This window comes from Phascolarctos cinereus, unplaced genomic scaffold (assembly GCF_003287225.1).
Source record: "Phascolarctos cinereus isolate Bilbo 61053 unplaced genomic scaffold, phaCin_HiC Scaffold_9;HRSCAF=440, whole genome shotgun sequence".
Lineage (NCBI taxonomy): Eukaryota > Metazoa > Chordata > Mammalia > Diprotodontia > Phascolarctidae > Phascolarctos > Phascolarctos cinereus.
In genome coordinates, this window is record NW_027556402.1 from 159,618,219 (window position 1) to 159,642,322 (window position 24,104).

Consider the following 24,104-nt stretch of genomic DNA (forward strand, 5'->3'; position numbering starts at 1 on the left):
TTATTTTAACCATGGCAGTGATAAGCCCTTTGAACACTTCAGATTCAAAGACATTGACATAAAAAGTACATATTTCTAATATCCCTTTGCATCATGTCAAGAAACACAATGATTCACTCAACTTTCTATCACGACACTTTTTTCACCATTTTTTAAAACAAGGTTTTATCAAGTGAAATATTCAGAAAAAATTCTTTTTCAAATCCTGCCTCAGACCAAACACTTGACACTTACTAGCTGTGTGACCCTGGGCAAGTCACTTAACCTCAATTGCCCCAACCCCCCCCAAAAAAAAAAAACCAAAAAAAAAACCCAGAAAGAGTTCTTTTTATTTAGACTATATTAGTCTAGACCAGAGGCAGTAAGTTATGGTACATATAATAATGTTGGACTTGGAGAAAGGAAAATCAATAGACATTTATTAGGCGATTAGTATATGCCAGACATGATGGCAAATATAAATGAACATAAAACTCCAGATGTCACCTAGTCGTGGCAGGGAACGGCAAGACTAAATCACCTCTCTAGTTCTGGACACTGACTCTTAAAGCACAGTATTTTGGCAGCCATATCACACTGCTGCCTTAGCTTGCAGTCCAAGTCTAGTAAAACTTCCAAATTTTTTAAAAAAAAGTAAATTTGAATCAAGGCAACCTATAACTATTTTATTTCTCTGATTTGCCAGGCTTGTAACTTTGTCAAAAACAGAAATGAAGTTAGCCTACGATGATTTGTTCTTGATGATACCCTGCTGGCTCTTCATGATCACTTCTTCCCTTTCCAGGTGTTCACTGGCCCTCTCTTCTTTAATAATATATTCTAGAATTTTGCCACTGAATCCTCCATTGGATTAGAGTTTACAGAGTCATTCTTTTCCTTTTATTTCATTTTTAAAAATTGGGACACTTTTGTGCTTTTCCAGTTCCATAGAGCCTCTCCTTTTCTCCACAGTCTTTCAATGATCACTGACAATGGCTCATTTGGCCCTAGAAATTTGAATTTACCAATGGCTGTTAGGATCTATCATATTTACCTATTTGACAATTATCACTTTTAAATTTATTCTTGTTCCAGAGAACACTGGTAGTGAAAACCAAAGCAAAATAAGAGATACTCTGCCTTCTAAGTTAGCCATTAAACCTCTATGAATGACAGTCCTATCTATTCTTTGATTGCTCACTTTACCCTAAAATAGCTAAAAAAAGTTTTTGTTGTCTTTATCTTTCCCCATTAGATTCACCTGATTTTGAGCTTTGTGCCTTCAGAACTTAATTTCAACAAATATCTACTCTATCAAATAACAAATCTATTCTATCAAATAACAAATAATAAATATCTTCCTGTCCCTCTGGGGCTGATGTTGCCTGATGAGTTTTGGTACATAAACTCTTATGATCCTTTCTCTGAACTCTGAACTCTGCTCTTCACAACCAGAGTCCATATCAGATTTATGCACAATTTTTCTCCCTATCTAAGATGGAACTCACAAGGTTTTCATTATTCCCACTCTGGCAACTAGTTCCTCCGTTTTGGGAGAATAATGTGCTATAAAAGTATACCTTCTTTTCTCTTAAATTTTTAAAATTCATTTTGAATTTAAATACAAAAAGAAAAAAAGCACATTTCCATGTACATAGCACAATGTATAAAAGAGGATTCAATATAAAATTGTGAATTTCCATTCCGCAGTTTGCTTTTTTAAAAAAAAAAAACTAATAAATGCTATACATCATTTTCAAAGTTATCCTGCTTTTCTGTGCTTCCTTCTAAGTTTTCTTTTGTTCTCTACTGTGCAATTTCGATTGTTTTCTCCCTCCTCCCCATCCTGCCCTAGAAAAGGCTATCATTAGACACAAATGTGTGTATGTGCATATATATATATATATATATATATATACATATATGTATATATGTATATATATGTAAAACAATATTATACATACTTCCATTTATCAGTTTTTCTTTGGATGTGGGTAGCATCTTCCTTCATAGGTCCTTTGTAGTTGATTTGAATATTTATAATACTAAAAATGACTTGGTCATTCAAAGTTTTTCTCAGAAAAATATTGCTGTTACCGTGTAGAACATTCTCTTGGTTCTGCTCATATCACTCTTTATTGTTTCATGCAAGTCTTTCCATGTTTTTCTAAAATCAACCAACTTGTCATTTCTTATAGCACAGTAATATTACATCACAATCATATATCACAACTTGGTTAGCGAATTCCCAATTGATGGGCATCTCCTCAATTTCTAATTCTTTACCACCAAAGAGAGCTGCTATAAATATTTCATAACATATGAGTTCTTTTCTCTTTTCCCCAATCACCTTGGGAAACAGACCCAATAGTGGTATTGCTGGGTCAAAGAGTCAAAAGGTATACACAGTTTTATAATTCTTTGGGCATTATTCTAGAATGCTCTCCATAGAGGGTAAACTCTCTCAAGAACTGGAGTTAGCTATTGTAGTCCAGTGCTTCAGGCATCAATTGTCAATGAAGGAGGGTTCCCTTAAACACTTATTGATAGACTGTAAGCTCTAAGAGTGGAGGGTACCATGTTTTGTTTCATCTTTTTATTCCCAACAGGGAGTACAATGCCTTATGCATTATAGGCACTTAATAAATGTTTTCTGAATTGAATAAGACTGATTTTTCAAATTCTGCCTCAAGAGCAGAATTCACATCACTGTGTCATACTTTACAAACATTTACTCTTACCACTAATTTAATTGTCTAGACTTGGAACTTACTGGAGTCTAGTTTTCCTTCTGAGAGTGGAATGGTGATAGTCATGAACCTTCTTGAGCATACTGGGGAGAAGCCATGTGGTATAGTGGATAGATTGCTGGATGTGCAAACTGAAGTATATGGATTCATTCGTTTCAGATATTTGTTAACTGTATGACACTGGCAAACCTCTTTATCTCTCTGAGATTCAACTGTTTACTCATATGAAAAATGGAGATAATAATACTCATAATATCTATACAGGGTTGTTGAGATAATATATAAAATATTTTGAAAGCTTTAAAATAGTATACAAATGTCAGTTATTATTTTGTCTGAATTGACTTTGTTTGAATTTATACTATAATCCCAATATACGGTGGTTGGGAGAGGGTAAATCTTTTAAATACCTTAGTAGGCTAACATTCCTAGCAAGTTTACCCTAGAGAACAAGCCCCAGAGCTTGCTTACTGTTTCCATCTCCATTTTCTCTGTCCTACTTCAAGCTCCTCCCTCATTTGGGGCTGTTTAACCAGGGCAGTGGTGCCACTGGAAGCTGCTCAGAGAATGGGGAGGCAGAAGAAAGGGGAATTGATATAATACTGTTTTGGATAAAGTCATTGAATCCAATCTATTCCCTTTCTAATCCAGTTTTTATAAAGCTACCAAACATTGATATTCCTAAAGCACATATCTGACCATGTCATTCCTTTGCTCAAGAAGCTTCAGTGTCTCCCTGATGCCTCTAGGGAAAAAATAAATTAAGCTGGCATTTAAGACCTTTCATATAACATGGCTTCAGTCTATATTTCTAGGCTGATTCCATATTATCTCCCACATGAGATAACTCTATATTCCCTCCAATTGCCTGTTTACTCTTTCCTGTATGCCACATCCCATCTGCTGTTTCCATGTGTTATTGTATAGACTTTCCTCCATGTCTGGAATGCTTTTCCTCTCTGAATTCTAATGCTTGAAATGCCTAGTCTCCTTTAAGGCTAAGTTCAAGTGCCATCTTCTTCAAATTGGTTCCCCCAGTTGCTAGTACATCCCTTATTATTATGGAGTTTTTTTTTTAGAAAAATAGTTCCTTTATTTATCTGTGAACATTCTGTTCCTCCTAGCAGAATGTTAAGTTCTTTGAGGGCAGACAAGGATTGTTTTACTTTTGTATGTGTCATACCTAGAACCTAGCACAGTGCCTGACAAACAGTAAACACTTATATAGGTTTGCTGATTGAGCAACTAATTGATCTTTCCATGGCCACATAATGACCTATTTCCATAGAATCTCCTTCTCCCCACTTCAACTGTTGCCCCTCAACTATAGTGAAGAATTTGGACTTAAATATCAAAACAATGAAAACAACCACAAGATAGCTCCATTTTCCCAGAATACTTAAGTAAAACTTATATAAACATGATTCTAGAAGGGAAAGAATTTTGCTGACTTTGACAGCAATATTACAATTTGAGATAATTCATAGCACTTATGAATTAATAATATTATTATTAGTGGCATTAAACAGCAACACAGATTTAATAATGATGATAATAATAGTGAACATTTATATAGCACTTACTATGTTTCAGGCACTTTATAAACATTGTCTGATTTAATACTCACAACAACCCTGGTAGGCAGGTGCTACAAGTATCCCTATTTTATAGATGAGGAGACTGAGGCAAACAGAGGTTTAAATTACTTGTCCAGGGTCACACAGCTAATGAGTGTCTGATGCCAGATTTGAACTCAGGTCTTCCTGACTCCAAGTCCAGCACTCTACTGTATTATCTAGCTGCATCATTTGGAGCTTCCAGTGATCTTACAACTCTTTTGACCCAATACACTCATATTACATATAAGGAAATTGAGGCCTATAGAAATCAAGTGAGCTGCTCAAGATCACATAGGTAAAAGAGAGGAATTTAAACCTAGGTTGATTGCTGCCCAACCAATACCCCCAAAAGAATTGCCACCACAAGGGGTCATAAATGTTTTATAGTAAGGCTTTGTTAAGTTCTATTTGCATTTCATTCTCTCTGATTCACCTTTTATAAAAGAGTGATGCAACTCCTGCAGTGTAGCAGGAATTGAATTATCAATAAGCTGTTAGGCATGATTTATTAGTATAGCAAAACATGTTTACAGTCCAGGTCATACTTCCTCTTCAGTCTCCTCCTAAATGCTAAGTGCATTTAGTATGTCATGGTATATGATGATAACATCATTGTAGGCCGTTAGTTCTGCACTAACTCAAGAGAATATGTGTCCTGTGTTTAATAACTAACACTATTTCTTTCAAACCTTCATCACTATATCTCACATTTGATTATGGTTTTGAGCAAGTCATTTAACCTCATGCTACCTCAATTTTCCTCAACTATAAAATAAAGACAAATAGAATTAAGTATCTAAAATGATTAAGGAACACTTTTAATGTGTTGAGTATAAAATAAAAATAATAGCTTAACATGTTTTTATTGAAAACTAAATTTGCCTTCTCTTCTAGGAGCATTATTTCTAATACTATTTACTACTAAGTTGTATCAGCTGTATTAAGCTGATTTTATTTCTCTCTTCAACTGTCACTCTGATGTATAACAATAAGAAATGGAAGCTGAAGATGCTTGGGAAGACACATTTTGGTGAAGAGGTGCTAAATTCATACTGAACTTTATAAGCCTGATATTAATTGCTGGCAGAGAGAGTGGGCTCCAGCAGACCCTACCCAGTACCATACCTTCATATGTATGTATGTATTGTGAGTGTGTGTGTGTACACATTCACACACATGGAAGACAGAGCAAAAGCCAGAAAAACACAAAGATTAGGAGAGAGGGAGAAACATAAAGAAAAGCAGTGAAAGAGGATGGGGAGGAGAAAGAGGGAGAGGGAGAAAGAGAGAGGCAGAGACAAAGAGAATAATTATGTACAGACAATGTAAACTATGGCAAAATGCCTCTCCTTTTATACTGGTGGTATTCCAACTGCCTGGGTAATGCTTATACAAAAAAAAAAGTATCACTTAGAAGCCAAAAGACAGGGTTGAAGTAGGGCTATTAAATATGCTTTTCCACTTTTCTATGAAGCACGCTCATGTCTGATCTCTGTCCATGGTAGTTTGACTTTACCTGGACCTAAAACGTATATATGTTTTAGGGGTGGACACTTTTATTAGACAGCATGGGGGTAGGAGGAGAGAAGAAAAATAGCTCCCAGAGACAGCTAACTCACATTTTCTTTTCCAGATTGTTAATCTGGGTAAATGACAGAATCAAGAATCAAGAGAGAAGTGCCGGAGTAATATGCAGGCTAATCACAGTACAGTATTTTATCTGTGCTTTGTAATCATTATATTTGGAAGGTTTAAGTCTAGTTCTCAGTTGGAGATCATGGACAGAGTTCTTCCTAATTCCATCCTCTCTTCCCTTCTAATCTATGCTAGACTAATCTTCCTTACCCACATAGTCATAGGACTTTACTGCCTCAAGTCATTCCATAGTTTCCATTACCAACTGAATAAAATTCAGTCTCTTTCTTTGGCCACCTATCTTTTCAGCCTTATCTCACACTACTCTGCTTTACATATTTTATGCTCAGCCAAACTGTACTATTTACCATCCACTAATCAACTAAACAGCAAGTACTTATTAAGTGTTTACTATGTGCCAGGCAGGCCAGGTGGCACAGTAGATAAAGTGCTGGGTCTAGAGTCAGGAAGACTCACCTTTCTGAGTTCAAATTTGACCTTAGAAACTTTACTAGCCATGTGACCCTGGGCAAGTCACTTGACCCTCTGCCTCAATTTCCTCATCTGTAAAATGAGCTGGAGAAGAAAATGGCAAACCACTCCAATACCATGGCCAAGAAAATCCCAAATGGGGTCACAAAGAGGCTGAAAAATGAATGAATAACAGCAATGTGCCAGGTACTATGCGAAGTGCTGGGAATACAAAGGCAAAAATGAATCAGTCCCTTCTTTGAGGAACTCATAATATCTTTTCCCCATCCCTTATAGTGAAGTCTTACTTTTCCTTTAAAGCTCACCTCAAATGCCATCTCATCCATGAAGTCTTATTTTCCTTGGACCTCATATAGCATTTCATTCATACTTCTCATATTCTTTTCATGTTTGTTTGTCTGTATTACAAATATTTATATATGGGTTATATTCTGTGTACTAGGCCATAAGTTCCATAATGGCAAGGATCAAATCTTATCTAAATTTTGGCTCCCTCTTTCTGCCAGGAAAGAGTAGCCTGTATTCATATTCTCTCTCTCTCTCTCTCTCTCTCTCTCTCTCTCTCTCTCTCTCTGCATATATATGTGTGTGTGTGTGTATATATATATATATATATATATATATATATATATATATATATATACACATATATATTGAATTGAACTGAGACTATCTTCTTTAAGTGTCTTCAAACCCTGTGATTAGTATGTTGGAATGTAAATGTGGGATATTTATATTTTCATATCAGGAATATTAGAGAAGAATTTTCTGCACTGAGTAGGAGAGTGTACCAGATGAGCTTTAAGGTCCAATTTCTATGGTTTTAAGATAATATCACTGTAATCACACTGTAAATATAATTCTTCCTCTATATGGTGAGGAATGGGCTTGAATTGGTATGCTTTGTTGTTCACTGGGGAGCTGTTCCACTAACACCCGTACCCAGAAAACAGAGCTCTAGCACAATAAGGTAATACTCATTTAGGCTCCTTGGGCCACAGCACAGCAAACTGTGGCCCAGAGGTAGAAGACAGGGTAGGAGAGAAGTGAATCAGACATGTTAAGTTGACATCTAACTTCTCAGTATCTTCTGGCAAGTGTATCAGGTATTTGTACAATGTAATCACCCAACTCTAGTTCACTATGGCTGTCAAGAACTACTACTAAAGGTGGCAAACATGTTTCTAGCCTATTATGTGTTACCATCAAAATGAGAGATAAGTTTGGATGGACTTGAGGATATAGGAGAGAAATGAAAGATGTGTTTGTTGCTTGTCCCTTTCTTGACTTAGGGGAGCAAATACAGTCGCATCAACCTTTTAAAACAAATACCTATTAAATCAATAATGCTGGATAGTCTTTGGCATGATTCACAGAGCAGTGAACTTAATTCAACACAGAGACGCTTTTGTTTATAGAATAAATTAGAACTAAGCTGCTTTTACAAGGAAAGAACAGATAATGTTCCCTGACTTAATTTAACAGTTGAAAATATCTTTAGAATTGGCTGAGCATCTTATAATCAATCTTACCAACACACAACCATTTGTGTGCTGAAATGGTATCCAGGAAAAGCTTGAAGTAAAGTGTTCCTCAGAAAGGGCTGTTACTAAGATTGCAAGGTGTCACACTCAGATCATAAGAAAATAACCTATTTTACTCTGATTCATTCAATATGCCATTCTGTCTTGTAATGTAGCTAAAATTCAAGGCTGTAGCAGTTTGCCAGGTAAGCTTCCCATTTAAGATAATTAAGAGCCATGTGGAATTTGTCTGGGTCAAGGATGTAGGATTATAGGATTAGTTAGCATTCCACCCTCTCCTTCTCTGGGGTTAATAGGAATATTGAATTTAATCTTCATGATTTTGGCAGCAAATGCCAGATAACTGTTAATGGGATCTATGCTGGCACCATCAGGCCCAGAATATATTTGTATTAACAAGGAGTCTCTTAGGTAGATTGAATCTCTACTTAAGTCAGTATACCACAAAGTTTTCTATGGTATTAGTGAGAGCCTTGCCTAGAATCAAGAACTTGATGATCTCATATATGCACTAAAGCCAATATTTACCATGTAATATAACTAATTTGAGGAACCATATAAAAATGATTAAATAAGGTTTGTTCCTGTATTACTTAATTCAATATCAACTCATTAAAAATTTACCACTGCCAATAAGTTAAAAACTAGGGGAAAAACACACTAATTTATATTCTAAAACAAGCTAAAGTCACAATCTATTTGAACCTCAGTTTCCTCTTTTATAAAATGAGAAGACTGGACTCTTTAAGCTCTACAAGCCCTTTTAATTCTAATAGTCTATGAATCCATCAACCTGTATATTATGGTAATAACAGATATTTGACTTCACTATACATTAAAAAGGCAATATTATTTCCAAAGGAAAACAGCAACTGTTGATAGCTAATATTTTCATCACTAGGTAACTTGATCTATTTTTTTAAATGAGGATGTTGTGACTAATTATTTTTGATACATTTTACTAACATCTTCAACATTCCAAATTATTTCAACTCAAATGCTAAAAATAAAACTTCCCAACACTTTTATTACTTCTCTAATGTACATTTTCAAAAAATTAAGTTTCAACTTTTCTACTTATAGCAAATCAACTGGACACTTCAAATATGTTTTTTTCTAAATTTATGTACATATCTTAAGATGCATATATCCTGTTACACATACATATCCTCTATATATCCTATTAATGTATACATCTTAAGAATATCCTCACAGATTTTTAAATATACAGTGGCTTTTTAAAAGCTATATCCACATACAACTCATTTAGGAAGTCTGACCAGAATATTAAAGGAACTTTAAGTGCCTCCTCCCCCCTTAAGTAAATTTTTTCTTCCATAGCCTTTCATTACTAATTAATGTACATGACCTATTTCATTGTTGGCACAACTTCCCTGTCATAATTTTAAAGTTATTCTTGAAACTTTGGGTGCATACTCATTATTTTATAAGTGAAGTGAAACTTTAAAAGGCTGTCCATTCTCTGTCTTCCATTCTCACAAGCAGAACAGTTAGAGATTGTGACTGAAAGTTTAGTAGAGCGAAGTAGAATCCAGTTCAGCTATGATCCTACCTGTGTAACCAGAAGTAATTCATTTCAGCTCCTAAAACCTCCATCTCCTCATCTGAAAATTGGGAATAATAATATTTGCACTTTCTCTCAGGGCTGTTATGGTAAAAGTGCTTCAGAAAGCTGAGAATTCTGTACAAATGTAGGCTATTCTTAACTAAGCACGGTATTCAACAATTGGTAAGGTTAACTTCATTACTATGTAATTTTTAGTAGATTTTTTAGTAATTCTTTTATAGTATAACTCACCTGTAAACATGAATTAACTGGACAGACATTTAATATATTCCTACTATATGCAAAGTACATTTCTAAGAGCTAGAAATACAAAAGCAAAAGCTAAACACATCCCCAGTATTCAAAGACCTTGTATTCAATAGGAGCATAAGATAGGTAAACAGGTAAGTCAAGACAAGCTAATTTGAGGAGAGAGAGAGAGAGATCACTAACTACTAGGCAGACCAGGAAAGGTTATTTCACTCCTCTATACCTTGTGCTCACTGCTAAACTGTCACTTTGGAAAAAAAAATTTCCTTAATAAGTTAGACACAGACTTGAGATCATCTTTTCCAACTCACTGTTGAGTACTGAGGTTGAGTTAACATCCAGCAACAGAAACTGAAAGACAGTGGAGGTGACTACAAAGACTAATACTGAACATCTAGGACAAAAATTTACTAGCTGTAAACTGTGATTCCTAACGCACCTGAGAGACTTGTAATGAGTCAACAAGTATTTTGTGAGCGCCCACTAAGTATCCTGTAATGCAAGGTAGCTGCTTCGGACCCACACCCCAAGCTTAGAAAAGGGCTTAGAGTCAAGAATGTTATCAATATAAGGGCCAGAATTGTGCATGGGTAAAAATCAAATCCAGAACGGGGATTTTAGAACAAGCAAACCTTTTTAAAAAATCTATTGACTCGAGTTGGCCCAGAGAAACCGAATGTCTCCTCTCAGTCAAGCTCCAACAACGTCCCTACACTCTCTTCCTTACTCCAAGATCCAGACTGAGCCACCCTTGCCACTCTCTCCCCATCCCCCTCAAACTGCTTCACTTCATCCACATCTCTGCTTCGGTTTAATTTAAAGGTCTCATCCCCTACATAAGGTTTAAAATCACCTCGAAGGGCAGCCTTTTACAAGGAAGCCTTCAGTCAGTATGGGAACTAGCTTGGCCACCCTGCGATGACCCTGTTCTAAGTAAGATGAATCTGTTCTTACTGTGGCAGGGAAAGTAGGAAAGGAGGGAAGGAGATGTTGCCCATACAGATCTTGCTGTAGAGCTGGGGAGTGACAACAGCTACAACTTGAGGTTGTGATTGCCGTGGCAAGAAACAGCTTCAACCTTAAAGAAAAAGAGAAGAGGACGCCGTGGGGGTGGGGGTGGGGAGCCCTGGACTTGTATTCAGTATCGCTTCCGAGCTGCTGGAGGCTGGCAGGCACAATTCTGAGCATCGCCAGGTGGCTCACCCGGGCATGTGTGTGGGTCCTGGGGGAAGGCAGCAGGCAAAGGGCGGGGGTAGATGTGGGGAGAAAAAAAGGAAAAGTAGTTTGCTTAAAAAGAAAAAAAAATCAAGCCCAGGGTAGCAGCCGCTTTGCAGGAAAAGAGGAGGGTGGATGAACAAGAGGAAAGAGGGAAGCTTGTCAGTCCATAGGACCCACGCTCCAGCTACCCTAGATCAGACAGACCGGCAGACAGACAGACCCGCGGAGAGGCAGGAGGTGGAGACCTTGAGCGAGTTACCTTCAGGATTGGCGCTGATGAAGACCCGGACGCTCCTGCCGGCCGGCACTAGGTGGGAAGGCAAAGCTGTGAGGTTCCCGGAGAAAGCCGCCCGCCGGAGAGCCGAGTCTCGGGCACAGGGCAGCTTGCTGCCCGCCCCAGCCGGCCACATCGCCCCCGGTGGCAGATGCCACCGCCTCCTCCTCCTCCTCCTCGCCCTGGTTCTGGCTCGGTAGCGCTGGGTAGGGCGATCCCCAAGAGACCGCTACGGCTCAAAGCCGCCCGAAGCTCGACACAGCAGCTGTATCAGCAGCGCGCACCACCTGCCAACTGGGAGCGGCCATACGAACTCCCCAGTTCCTTAGGCTGCTGCTGCCCCCACCACCTCTTCCTCCTCCTCCTCCTCTTCTTCCTCCAGTGTCTTCAGCTCAGCGGCGGGCTGGAGGAACGCTAGGTCAACTGTGGCAGCGGCTGCTTAAGCAGCACAGGTCTGAGCCTCAGAGCGAGCGCAAGAGGCGGTGAGGGAAGCTACTGGCATCCCTTCCTCTCCTCCACCTCCGCCGGCGCCCCCTCCCCCCGCCACGAGCCCCCTCCCCCCTTTTCTTCACAGCACAGCAGCCGCAGGAGGAGGGTGGAGGTGGCGGCAGCGGTGAAGGAGTGTGAGGGGGGTGAGGAGAGAAAACCAAACTTTCTACGCCAAAGATCTCCCGAGTTTATTTTCAGACTTTTGGCACCCAGCACACCAACCCACCAAGCTTACCGCCCCCCCCCCAAAACCAAAAGGTTGTTGTTACGGGGAGGTGTTGAAATGGGGCGGAGATGGCCAGGGGAACGTCCAGACGCCTTAGGACTAGACGTCCTGACAGGTTGTCCCACTTTCGTCCTTCTGTTAAAGGAAATTAAAATAATTAATCTTTCTTGGGGGACTGCTTTTCCGAGAGTTAAAAAGCACTTGAATCTCTCCCCAACGCCCTGCCCCGTCTCCCTCCAATTCGCGAGTTTGGGGAGCTTCACGTGTTTAATGAAACACAGTGTAAGGCTGCCTCCAAGTTAGACGCCTGAGCGCGCACACACGCACCGGCAGCCCGCCGTCTGACCCCGATCTGGGCCGGGTTCGCTGCCCACAGGTCAGAGGAACAGGAAAGTGTCTAAGTACAGAGTGTGAAACAGAAAGACATTTCCTCGGATATTAAGAAAGGCTTGAGGTGCGGCTGAAGGCAAGGGCTGGGCTTTTTCTACCCTCCCAAAGCTGGGCTGGGCGGAGATGGGAATTTTTTTTTTTTTTTGAGGAGACTACCTTTCACTGTTCTCGTGGTCGGATGGAGACTAAATCAGATCTGAGACCTTTCTTTGAATGGAGCCCACCAGGAAGCCCACCTAGCTCGGATACAAAGCAAAGGCTCAGCGGCTTGTTTTCCTTCCCCGGAGGCGGGTTATTTATTAATTCATACGGATGTTGGGGATCAGAGTAACCCAGATGCAAGCGGGGATGCACGGACCCGGCACAGTGCTTCAGAGAGAGCAGCTCTCAGCACAGCTGTCAGTGGCGGGGAGTCTCGGAGAGCCGCTTCCATGAAATATTAAAAAAAGAAAGGTGTTGGTCAGGGTGGGGGAGGGAGCAGGAAAGAGGAGAATGTCTCGGGGGCTAGCTGCTTGTTGCTCCAACTGCTTTCTAGTTCAGAGAGAAAGGGCGGGGCTGTTCAAGCTGGAGACGCCCTCGCAAGTGCTGGGATGCTTCTGGTGCGCCTCCCGGAGGGCGTGCGCACTTGCGCTCTGCCCGGGTGGATGTCTGGCAGGGCGGGCAGGGGAGGGGCATGGCGAGATCTTGGGGCATCCAGGCAGAGGTGTGAGGAATTGGGTAGAGAGGTGAACGGCTTAAGGAGTGGGAAAAGATCTCACTTTCGCTCAGTGCTTTAAAAATGTTCTCACAACTCCGTGAGGTAGGTGTTACAAAAATAGCGTTATCCCTATTTTACAGGTGAGACAACTGAGGCTCAGAGTGGTTGATTGGTTATACAGGGTCATCCAACTAAGTAGTTATCAGCCAGGATTTCGTCTTTGTTCTCTGACCACCGGCTTAATGATCTTTCGAGGACGCCACACAACTCTGCCTTTTTATGGGGTCTGGGGAGGGGGAGCCTTTAGTAATTCCATTGCACAACTATAGCTCGTTTTCATAGCGTCTTAAGGTTTTCAGAGCACTTTCCAACTATCCTTTGAAATAGAGAGTGCAAGCATTATCCTTTTTTTTTAAATAGAAGAAAAAAATGAATTTAATTATCACACAGATAGTCTAAGAGCCAGAAATCACCAACAACCTGTAGATTGGAAAGATCATCTATGCAGGTGCTTTTTGCCACTGGCATCTAACCCTTCAAAAATGCTAATTCCTAAGTAAGTTTGAGAGCCAAGGAAAATGCAACCACTTAGAGTTTAAGATCTTAGAATATAGATCAGGAAGGGACCTGAGAGTTCGTTTACGGCTGTCATTTTATACAGAGAGGTTACAGTGCCCTTTTCAAGGCCACATGGAGGTATTAAGTAGCAGAGCCTAGATTTGAACCAAGGTTCTCTGAATCTAAATCCAGTGCTTTTGCTACTGCTTCACAGGAGCTTTGGGGGTGGGGCAAACACAGGGTACACGTGCCCACTAACTCCAGGGCATGGAGATTTCAACTTTTTGCCAGGGGGAGTTATTTTCTTCTTGCAGAAGTCTGAAACTGAGGATGGAGGGACCAAGAGAAGAAGGCAGCTAATGCTTGAAAGTTAGGAAGTATACTTTATAATCTAAACAAGTTGCTTAGACTTAAAAGAATATCCGTGTCACCAATTTGAAGGTCAACTAGGTAAAACTTTAAATATCTTCGTTTATTTTGAGGGCCTTCTGGGGAGACAGTTTTCTGCCTTGAACTCAGTTACCTTGTCTGAATGGTGGTTCAAAAGCAGCAGCTGCTGCTGTGCTGCTTTCTCTGAGCTCATTGCCCTCTCTGAAGAGATTCCTCTTTAGAAAACACTGGACTACAGGAGTGGCACTTCCATCCCTTAGAGCTAGGGGGCAGACAGCTCTTTCTCCTTTGATGCATTTCTCACCAAATTCAAACTAAGTAATTTGAACATGCAAAAATGTTATATTCATTAACTATGCAGTTTCACACTTTCTGCTCTCCTACCATTGCTCCTATGGATGAGATCTCTGAATGAATTGGAATCACTCTGTCATGAACTTGGGAGAAGCCCAGAAGGTTAATAATGTAACTGCACAGGCAGATTCCACAGCCCACTCAAACTTTTACATAGTGGGGATCAAAAAAGGTTAGTTGAACTTGATATGACTCAATACTGTTTTTAGGAGTTTCAGACACAAAATCTCATTTCCAGTGCATTCACTGAAGGACTTGGAGGCATTAAGAATTAAATTTCTACATTCTTTGTGTCCCCTCCTCCCTCTTTTTTGTCTTCTACATGTTACCTAAGTCTCAATGTGCAGCATTTTCTTATTATGACTTTGGGGTTTTGGCAGCTTCCATAACCTAATTAACTGTCCCAGACAGGCCACAGTTTAGCATCAGCCAATGTCACTGCAGATAAAGGGCAAAAGGAACGAATTTCATACACAGTCAGTAAAACTAAGTTCAGAAGGACTAACTAGAAACACAGCCTAACTAGTACCATGCACTGTCTAACCACTGACTCCACTGTGTGATTTCTGGAGTACTTACGAACAGTCCTAACCCCCTGCCCCAAATAGTGCTGCCATGTATTGGAGATACAATCCTTAAAATGCAGTTATTTCTGGGAAGGTTAGTACATTAAGTAGCTTGAACCTTATATGAGTAATTCAGTAGATCTCCTTCCATTTTAGGAGGGACCTGCTGTAGCATGAGGGCCCTGGAAACCTGAGGGACGAAGAGTACACAAATGCGAGGTGGCTAGTGCTAGCCCAGGAAATATAGAGGAAACAATGTTTCCCTGCTACAGAAGTGTGGCTATCAAGGATTCTGAGGGCAATTCATTTTAAATTAATTCAACAAGCATTATTAAGCACCTACTGTGTGCCAGCCATTGTGCTCTACACTGGGCATACAATAACAAAGCAAAAAGAGTTCCAGTCCTCAAGGATTTTGCATTCTGTTGCCCAGCATCTAAGCTGGCACCTCCAGGAAGGAAAGGTCAGCTCAGACGTTGCCCTACACAGACCTGAGGGATTTAAAGTATCTGAAGAAGGGAACATTGTATGAGAAGAATACAGAGGAAAAAGAACAGGAATGAGCTGGTAGAATTGAGTGCCTAAGAACCACTAGGTTACTTGAAAGCCTCTCCTCTCCAAACAGTCTGGGCACTAACCTGGATGATGTAGGGATTATTGGATCTTAGAGCTAGCAGGGAACTTATATGATCTGTGCCTCCTGGAATACTTAAAAAATTGGCTTGACCATTTTAATAATATTAATTATATTCAGTAGTATGTGATACATAAAGATGATTGATATTGGCTGTACAATTTGTAGTTAGCATCAAGCACATATTTAAGACTACCGAGTATACAAAATTCATTAAGTTTTCATATGATTTGGAATGTATGTGCCAATTCCATAGAATTCAATAATTTCCTGAGTGACAACCACTTTTGGGATTTAATTTTTTTTTTTTAGCTCACATTGAATGTTCTATCCCTTGCTAAAATGATAGCATTAAGTGATCAAATGTAGGTTGCTACTGTATTCTTTTTTTTTTGAGGCAATCAGGAGCTGACTGGTCCTAGATTACTGAATTTCTTCTTTCCAAAAATTTTGATGGATGTCTCAGAAATTTTACACCTTCAAAAACGGCTTTAAAGACGCTTCTAACTATGACCCAGTGCCTGCTGGATGCTCTCTAATCTCTGAATTCTATGAATCTCTAAACTTTTTAAATTTATCATTTGGAGGATCCCAAGGCCCTGTCTCACTAGAAGGACAATGGTTTGTCTGAGAATGCATTGACACATTGTGTGTCTATCTGAGAGTAAGTAGTCTAAGTGTTCCAAGAGACACATTTCACATTGATAAGTCTGGAAGTAAATCTGCCCTTTTCTGGCATGAACGTGAGAGTGGATCAAGAAGAATTTATTAAGTGCCTCCTATGTGACAGGCACTGTGTTTGTCTGTGTCTAAAGACAGACAAAAATGAAACAGTCTTTTCTTTATGAGCTTCCATTCTATCAGGGGAGACAATGTTGTAGAGAGATAGTGTGTAGGTAAAAATGATAAAACCTAACCACTGATTCTATACATGGAAAATTCCAAGGTAGAGCCTGAGAGACTAGAAGGCTAGTGGTGCCCTCTACAGAAGTATGGACTTTTTTTTGGGAAATTAAGTGAATTCTCTTTTGGACATAGTAAGTTTGAGATGAATATGGGCCATAGTGTGAACTGTCCAGTAGGCAGGTGATAATGTAGGATTGGAGCTGTCTGTATAGATTTGGGAGTTATTTGCTAGATATAATAAACCAATGAAGTCACCAAATGAGAGAATGGGAAGAGTTTCTGCTTTTGAGAGACCTTTGTCAGTCTAATGCCTCTAAATAATACTGACGGGACATGACACAGTAATAATGGGATTTCATAGAAAGTGTGCTTGATTTGAAATTGGAGGAACTGGATTCAAATTCTGATTCTGATGGTCACTGCTTGTATGATGCTGGACAAAGTACTTAATCTCTCCGAGCCTCAGTTTGTCTTATGTATAAAATGAGTGGGTTGTATTAGATGATCAGTAAGGTCACTTTTAGCTCTAAATCTATAATTTCTCCTTTCTTCTTCTCCCTTGTCTTTCCTCAGCAGTGTAGAGATCCAGAAACATCCAGAAGTAAGAAACTTTGGGCAATGGTGAATGTATCAAACCTTGTGCAAGAGACCCTGCAATTGCTGAAGTAGGTTATTCCTGGCCACTCCTGTGCCTTTCTTGTTTCCTGAGCAAAACTCCATAAAAAAGGAATGGAGGACACAACCAAATTCCTAGACCAAGTAGAAGATTTCCAAAACCAGACAGGAATCTGAGCCAAAGCCACAAGATGAGTTAGTAGCAGAGCTGAGCCCAGAACCCTCTTTTTATGACTTCCGGTCTACTACTAGGCTACCCTTTTGAACACCATTTCAAATGTGTGTCCACTTTCCTGCTTAGTCATCCACAAAATGACCCCTATACCATCAATATGGCCCTAAGTCTGACCAGAAGGAAGTAAGGCAGAAACATTTCTCAAAAGACATGTGGGTGCCCCATTTGAGGAAAGACATTGGTAAATTGGAAAATATGCAGAAGAGGGTGACCTGACTAATGAGGGGACTAGAAACTGTTATCAGATGAGTTGAGGATGTTTAAGTCTGGAGGAAATTTAGCAGGATGTGAGCACTGTCTTCAAGTCCTTGAAGGCCTGCTATACAACAGAGAGACTGGATTCTCTTTGGTTTGCCTGGACCTAGAAGGAAGAAATGGGAAACTGTGGGGGCAGATCAATCTATATGTGGAAAAGACTTATTACAACTAGAGCTAGTCAGGGGTGCATTAAGCTTCCTCAGGGGATAGTGAGTTTCACATCACTGGAGATCTTTAAGTAGATGCCAGATGATGTCTTCTGTGGGGTGTTGTGGATGGGATTCCTACTCATATAGGACTGAATATTCTCTGAGGTTTCTTACCACTCCAGAATTCTCTGATTTTGCAATGTACACACACACATTTGTACCCTTACGTGTATATGCAAACATATGGAGTGCTTACACCCCACCCACTCCTCGGCCACCAGAGGTATTTAGAAGTTGGTAAGAGTAGGACCAGAAAATTATTGCTATGTTCAGTCCGCTATAGTGTTCTCTTCAAACCCACATTATGATAGGAACAGAATTACCATATATAATTGGCTCTTCTCTAAATACTAAACTACCTTCAGTAGTATGACTGTTTTGGTAAATGAATGATATCATTAGGCATAAATGAGAAAAGATAGGTAGAGTAGTGTTTCTTGTGGTTTTCAAAGCTTAAGGAGGACAATAAAATTTATATTTATGATAATTGTAATCCTGTTATTTTTCAATGCCTGTTATATAGAAAGGGAAGATGAGGGAGCAGGAAAGCAGAGACACAAGGTCATGTGTGCCTGCCAGAGGACTCAGCTCTCCCAACTTCCAGTCTCGTGATGAAACTTAGAGGATAAGACTTCCCGCTTACTTGTTTATAAAGTGAAAAATTTCAATCTAGGTGAGAATTTGTCAGCATAAGATTTTGCCAACATGGATTGTTGATTCAGAGGTGTCTGTAGCATGATAGCATTCATAGCAGCTCAGTTTTAAATAAAAAGCTACACCTTTGTGTAATGGTTGTCTGATGTTTTCATAACTCAGAAGTCCTAACTTTGTATCCATCCCCCTCCAAATCTGTTTAGTGTATTTTTTAGTTAGTCCATATATCTTCTCATGCTATTATTAGAGCAGGGTAAACAAAACGTGCTGATTATACTTTAAAAAAGAAACAGGTTTTCCTTACCTTTAGATTTTAGATTTCTTTAGATTTTATTTTGCATTTCTAAATGGGCAACGTAGTTTTAACATATAATATTTACTTATGTTTATGTATAATGCAATTAATTGATATTCTCCAGTCGATAAATGGTCAAAGGATACGAACAGTTTTCCAATGAAGAAATCAAAACAATTTATAGTCATGTGGAAAAAATGCTCTAAATCATTATTGATTAGAGAAATGCAATTAAAACAATTTTGAGATACCATTTTATACCTACTAGATTGGCTAAAATGATAGAAGGGGAAAATGACATGTTGGAAGGGATGTGGAAAAATTGGGACACTAATTCATTGTTGGTGGAATTATGCAATTTTGTAGTTTTAAGAAGAGGAAAGAAAAAAAGAAAAAAAGAAATTTATGTGATAATTTTGTTGTATATTTGAGAGGAATAGCATGTTGAGCATAGTAGAGCAGTTTCATGTGTAATCATCTTTTTATTATATTATGCTATGGAGATTATTTTTTATTCTATAAATTAAAAATAAAAAAAATTGACTTCCAAAGTAGATTGCTTTTGTCCTGAATTGTTTAGTTTCTTTCCCTACCAGTCTAAAATGGATAGAAGCAAATTTTCTTCTTCCATCTATGCTACGTGGACAGTATAAAGTAAAGTTACTAAGAAAAAGAGGAATATGAATACACTGATTTAAATAATATTGGTAGGGTTAAACCAATTCATATTATATATATGAACAATATATAAATGGCTCATATTATATATGCAAATGTATTATTTGTATAGTATGAAAATTGTATACATGATGTAACATACATCATAATATGTAATATACATTATGTATGTAAAGATATATATAGGTATATATAATGTTTTTAGCCTAAAGTGGTGTGTATGTATGTATTTACATTTATAACTGTATATATATTTTCTTATATGTATATATTTCTCTCTCTCTGTATCTCTCGACAGGATCTGTGCTTTTATTGATATAAAGAACTTCCACTGAGGAAACTCTCTTTACCAGTGCATATTGGTGCCTGCTCTGCAATTTATTGTTTTAGAGATTTTCTTGGGGTTACTGAGAGGTCAAGTTATTTGCTCAGGTCACACAGCCAATACTTGTTAGAAATGGGAATTGAACCCAGCTGGCTCACCCATAAATGAGGTGTAAAGGAAATCATAAATTTGCCAAAAAAAATCCTTCACTGTGTCTGCTGTGTATTTACAGCCCCCAAACCTTAAATATTTCCTCAGGTCTGTGGTTATATATGTTTGATTCTACTGACACTAGGCTGACCCAGAACAACTGACTTTGAACAAATGAAATTAAAGTGAGCTGGTTTCCCCATATTTATTTTGTTCTCTGACAGATGTGTGCTAGATTTCGTGTAATACACATACATTTCATTGCCTTCTTATGTTGCATTTTAAATTTTGTGGTTTCAAGAATGGATATAACATCAAATAAAAGTGCAAAAGTTTGCTTTCTTAAAGAGCACACTTCTATGACTGTTAGAGATATTGCAGCAGTTATTGGTGTGGGAAGTAAACTATTTCAAGAGTCTTTCAATCTCACAAAAAAACAGTATCAGTGATGTCAAACACAAAGGATAGTGCAGTCAAAAATGAAAATTGATGCGAAGAATTTACAAGTGAATTCTATGAAGCAATCGAATTAATTCTTATAAGAGAAGTAAAATATTCAGAGAGTCCTAAAAGCTGGAGGGGTTGTTGTTGATTCTTCTACAATGCAGTGTTGGGTTCTTGGAGTTGGAAGAACATTGAAATGCGTAAAAACCAATCAAACAAAATACAATCTTAGGTAACCATTGCTATGAAGAAAAACACTTGCTTTGAGCAATATAACAATACAAAGACTACTGTACTGAGGATTGTAAAAATAGTTTTTACTGATTTTTTCATTCTTAATTATACCTTAACTCTTATCAGAAGTCCACATGAGTCTGTAAAATTTGCTTATTTCAGCAGACTATTGAACATCTATGCCCAAAAAATGTTTGGGGGATTTTTTACTTCCAGTTGGCCTGAGAATTTTGTCCTTTTTGAGAGATTAATGAGCATAGTATAGTATCTACCTCCAAGGGTTGCAGGGAGGATAAAATGAGGTATTATCTGTAAAATGCTTAGCACAACTTAATATAAATGCTAGTTGTTATTACTACTATTATTGTTCCAGAATTAGAAAAATTCCTAAGTGGAGATGGAACACAGACTTATACTATAATAGACATTACTGAAAATTAGGATTTATCTAAAAGAAGAATTTCAACATGTTTCAATAGCCTGGGAACTTGCTTTGTTTATACTCCATTGACAATCTATGGGCTAGATTCAGAAAAATGGACTGTCTTTCAAAGATATGCTTAATATCTAATGTGATAAAAGTTTGGCTTCATGATGAAAAAATTTGTGAGTTCAATGCTAAATGGTGTAAAACAAATGACTACAGCAAAAGGAGACTATGAAAGCTTAATCCATTTAAACATGCTTTTTAAAGATGTAAAAAGATGTAAGGTTTGTTCCATAAGTCAATATATTTAATTTAATTTTATGCTGCTCCAGTTAATTTTCACATTACTGTCCCATTCTTATGATGCTGCATGTCTATAAGTCATGGGCTACCAAACTCTCAAAAGAATATGGCAGGTCACCTAAAGGGTGGGGAGAGGTACATGGCAGGCATAAATAGGCCATAAATGAAGACTTAGGTGGGAGAAGGCTGTTATCAGAAAGATTTATAATTGGGAAAGGATAACTGATGAAGAGTATTTGTGTCCCATTGGTTCCACAGCATATCAGGAAATTTTGAGAAAGGTCCCTAGTATCTTGAATGTACTCCCTGTGGATGACTTCGAAGGGGTCGTGTTCAAGAGTCACTCAGGATGATGCAGCATGGATGCTATCTGCACCACTAGAGGGAGTACCTGCATCATTGAGATCACAGCTCCATCCAAATATAAGTGGTAGTCTCCCAACAGTTTCTTTAAATAATGTCTTCCAGGTGACTTTTGCCATTTATAGCCTTGCTCTCTCCCTTTTATATTTGATAATGATTATTATTCAATTTTAAAATTTGGCTTAAGTAAAATTTTCACAAAGTAATGCTATTAGCAGTAGCACTTTACAGTAAGTGAGTTATGTCATTGCAAAATGCATCTCCTTATAATAACATTTAATAAATGCAAATCATTGTTACTGAAAGTCATATGAGAGATTGACAGGTAAGATTTTTTCTAGGTCACAGCACTCAAAGAAAATTTAATTCAAGAAAAAAAGAATAATCAGTTCAATATAATTATAGTGATGTTTCAGGGAAAAATCTATATATATTAAATGTAAGATCCAGCACTTTTAAACTCAAGTCAATTCTCAGTTTTCCAAGGTGTAGAAGGGCATGGGTCCCTATTTTGGATATTCTGAAAAAGCCATTATCATCTGGCATGGGCTCAAGAACACAAACTCAATTTAATGTTAACCTAAAGAAAATAATGAATATAGTGAGGATTAAAAGTCTCTTTCTCAAATGATGGGAGAAAGCTTTCCTTTATAGGTATTGTTATTCTCTAAGGGCTCTGAGACAGATTATATTTGTTTTCCTGGCCTATAAATAAAACTGTTCATGCTTTGAGCCTTGTGAACCTATGTGCATGTTAGAGGAGTTGGTGATTATACTCTGTGGCAGGATAGCAGAAACAAAAGTTCCCGGATTATCTGAATAGAGCAGTAATTAAGTGAAGTAAGATGTCCCTTAAAGCACACCTGTATCCTTTGTGTCAGATGGAAGTCACTGACACAGGGTTACATTAGGAAGTAGAGCCCTTTGCCCCAAAGAACTATATTGACGCTCTGCTAGAGACTTCTAATGATTACTTTTTTAGGTCCAGGTAATTCAACTAGTTTTAAATCCACTTAACTGTACTATTATCTCACTAACATCTCCTTTTTCCTCCCAACAATAGTATAAAAGGTTTTTTCAAATATTTTTCTAAGATCTAGGTAAAGTCTATTTAGAACAGATCTACCAGTGTAATAACTTTGTCAAAAGAAATTAGTTTGGCCTGTCAATATCTACTTTTGATGAATCCATATTGGTTCTGTGTTGCTTCTTTTTCTAGATCTTTACTAATTATCTCTCTAACAATACATTCTCAATTTTTTTCCAGGAAATAATACCAAATTTACTGGTCAAGAGTTTGCAGATTCAATTTGTTCTCCCCCTCCCTATTACATCAGAACATTTAACCTTCTCTAATACTGAGATACCTTTACTGATTACCCTGATTTCTGAAAGATCACTCACTGATTTTCAAAGAATTTTTTATGTAAATCACATAATTTATGACTGAAATATAGACATTGCGACTAAAGTAATTAGAGGAAGCTATTCTTCACAACAGGAGGAAACAGTAGTCAATAATGGAAATCATTTGTATTTAGTTTTTTCAGTATAAATTTGAATATTAATATGCTTGATCTGATAATATATTTTGATACAAGCAATGAGGCTAACTCTGTGAATACCTGATTGAGAAGACAGAAAGTTGCTCAGATTGTTCCTCCCACCCCATTTTAATATTACTACTTACTGCATTCTAGGGACAGTAGCATCAACTCTTAGATTAATAAAAGTACTATTATCAATTTAAATTTATCTATCCTTTCAAAGTTATTTGGATTTGTGTCTTCCTTGGACATGAAAAAAATAAATACATATTTTGGTCTAAGGATCTCTTGCTGTTATTGCAGGTTGTATAGAGAAATAAAGTAAATAAGAGATAGTAGATTATATCCAAATAGGAATTTTCTGCCTACTCTGAATATGTTAATAACAATGTAAAAGAAAGATTCACTGCATATAATTAAAAACATGGATAAAATGTCCTTGAATGATGACTGAAATGCCATTTAGAGCAATTGACACTACTTATCTATGTAGTTGTTTGGCCTAGGACATTTCTATTGTGTACAGCAAGGTGAACTTATTTTTCAGTGGGAAGATTAGGTTAACTAGCATTATAGAAGCATCAGCAGAAAGAAAACTTTAGTGGAGAATACAAGGTATTGTACACTTAATTCAATCATCACTCTTTGGGCACTAGTGTTTGGGATTGACTAGGTATAATTATCTATGAAAGCAAAACTGCTAAAGAAAAAAAAAGCCAAATTCTCCTAATTCTCAGCCTTAGGACCTGTTTTATCTGAATTATCTGCTTGATTTCTCCCTGTTAATTATTTCCTGTTTATCCCGTTTA

General features: G+C 38.0%; 1 protein-coding gene across 1 annotated transcript in view; it reads right to left on the bottom strand.

Annotated features, from left to right (window-relative positions):
* The window catches only part of NWD2 (NACHT and WD repeat domain containing 2), a 170,520-nt gene extending 158,673 nt beyond the window's left edge, over positions 1–11,847 (bottom strand). Inside the window, 1 exon segment of the mRNA XM_020992128.2 lies at positions 11,334–11,847. Coding sequence (XP_020847787.1) covers positions 11,334–11,484 — 151 coding nt within the window. The 5' untranslated portion in view covers positions 11,485–11,847.
* Positions 11,848–24,104: the final 12,257 nt, after the last annotated feature.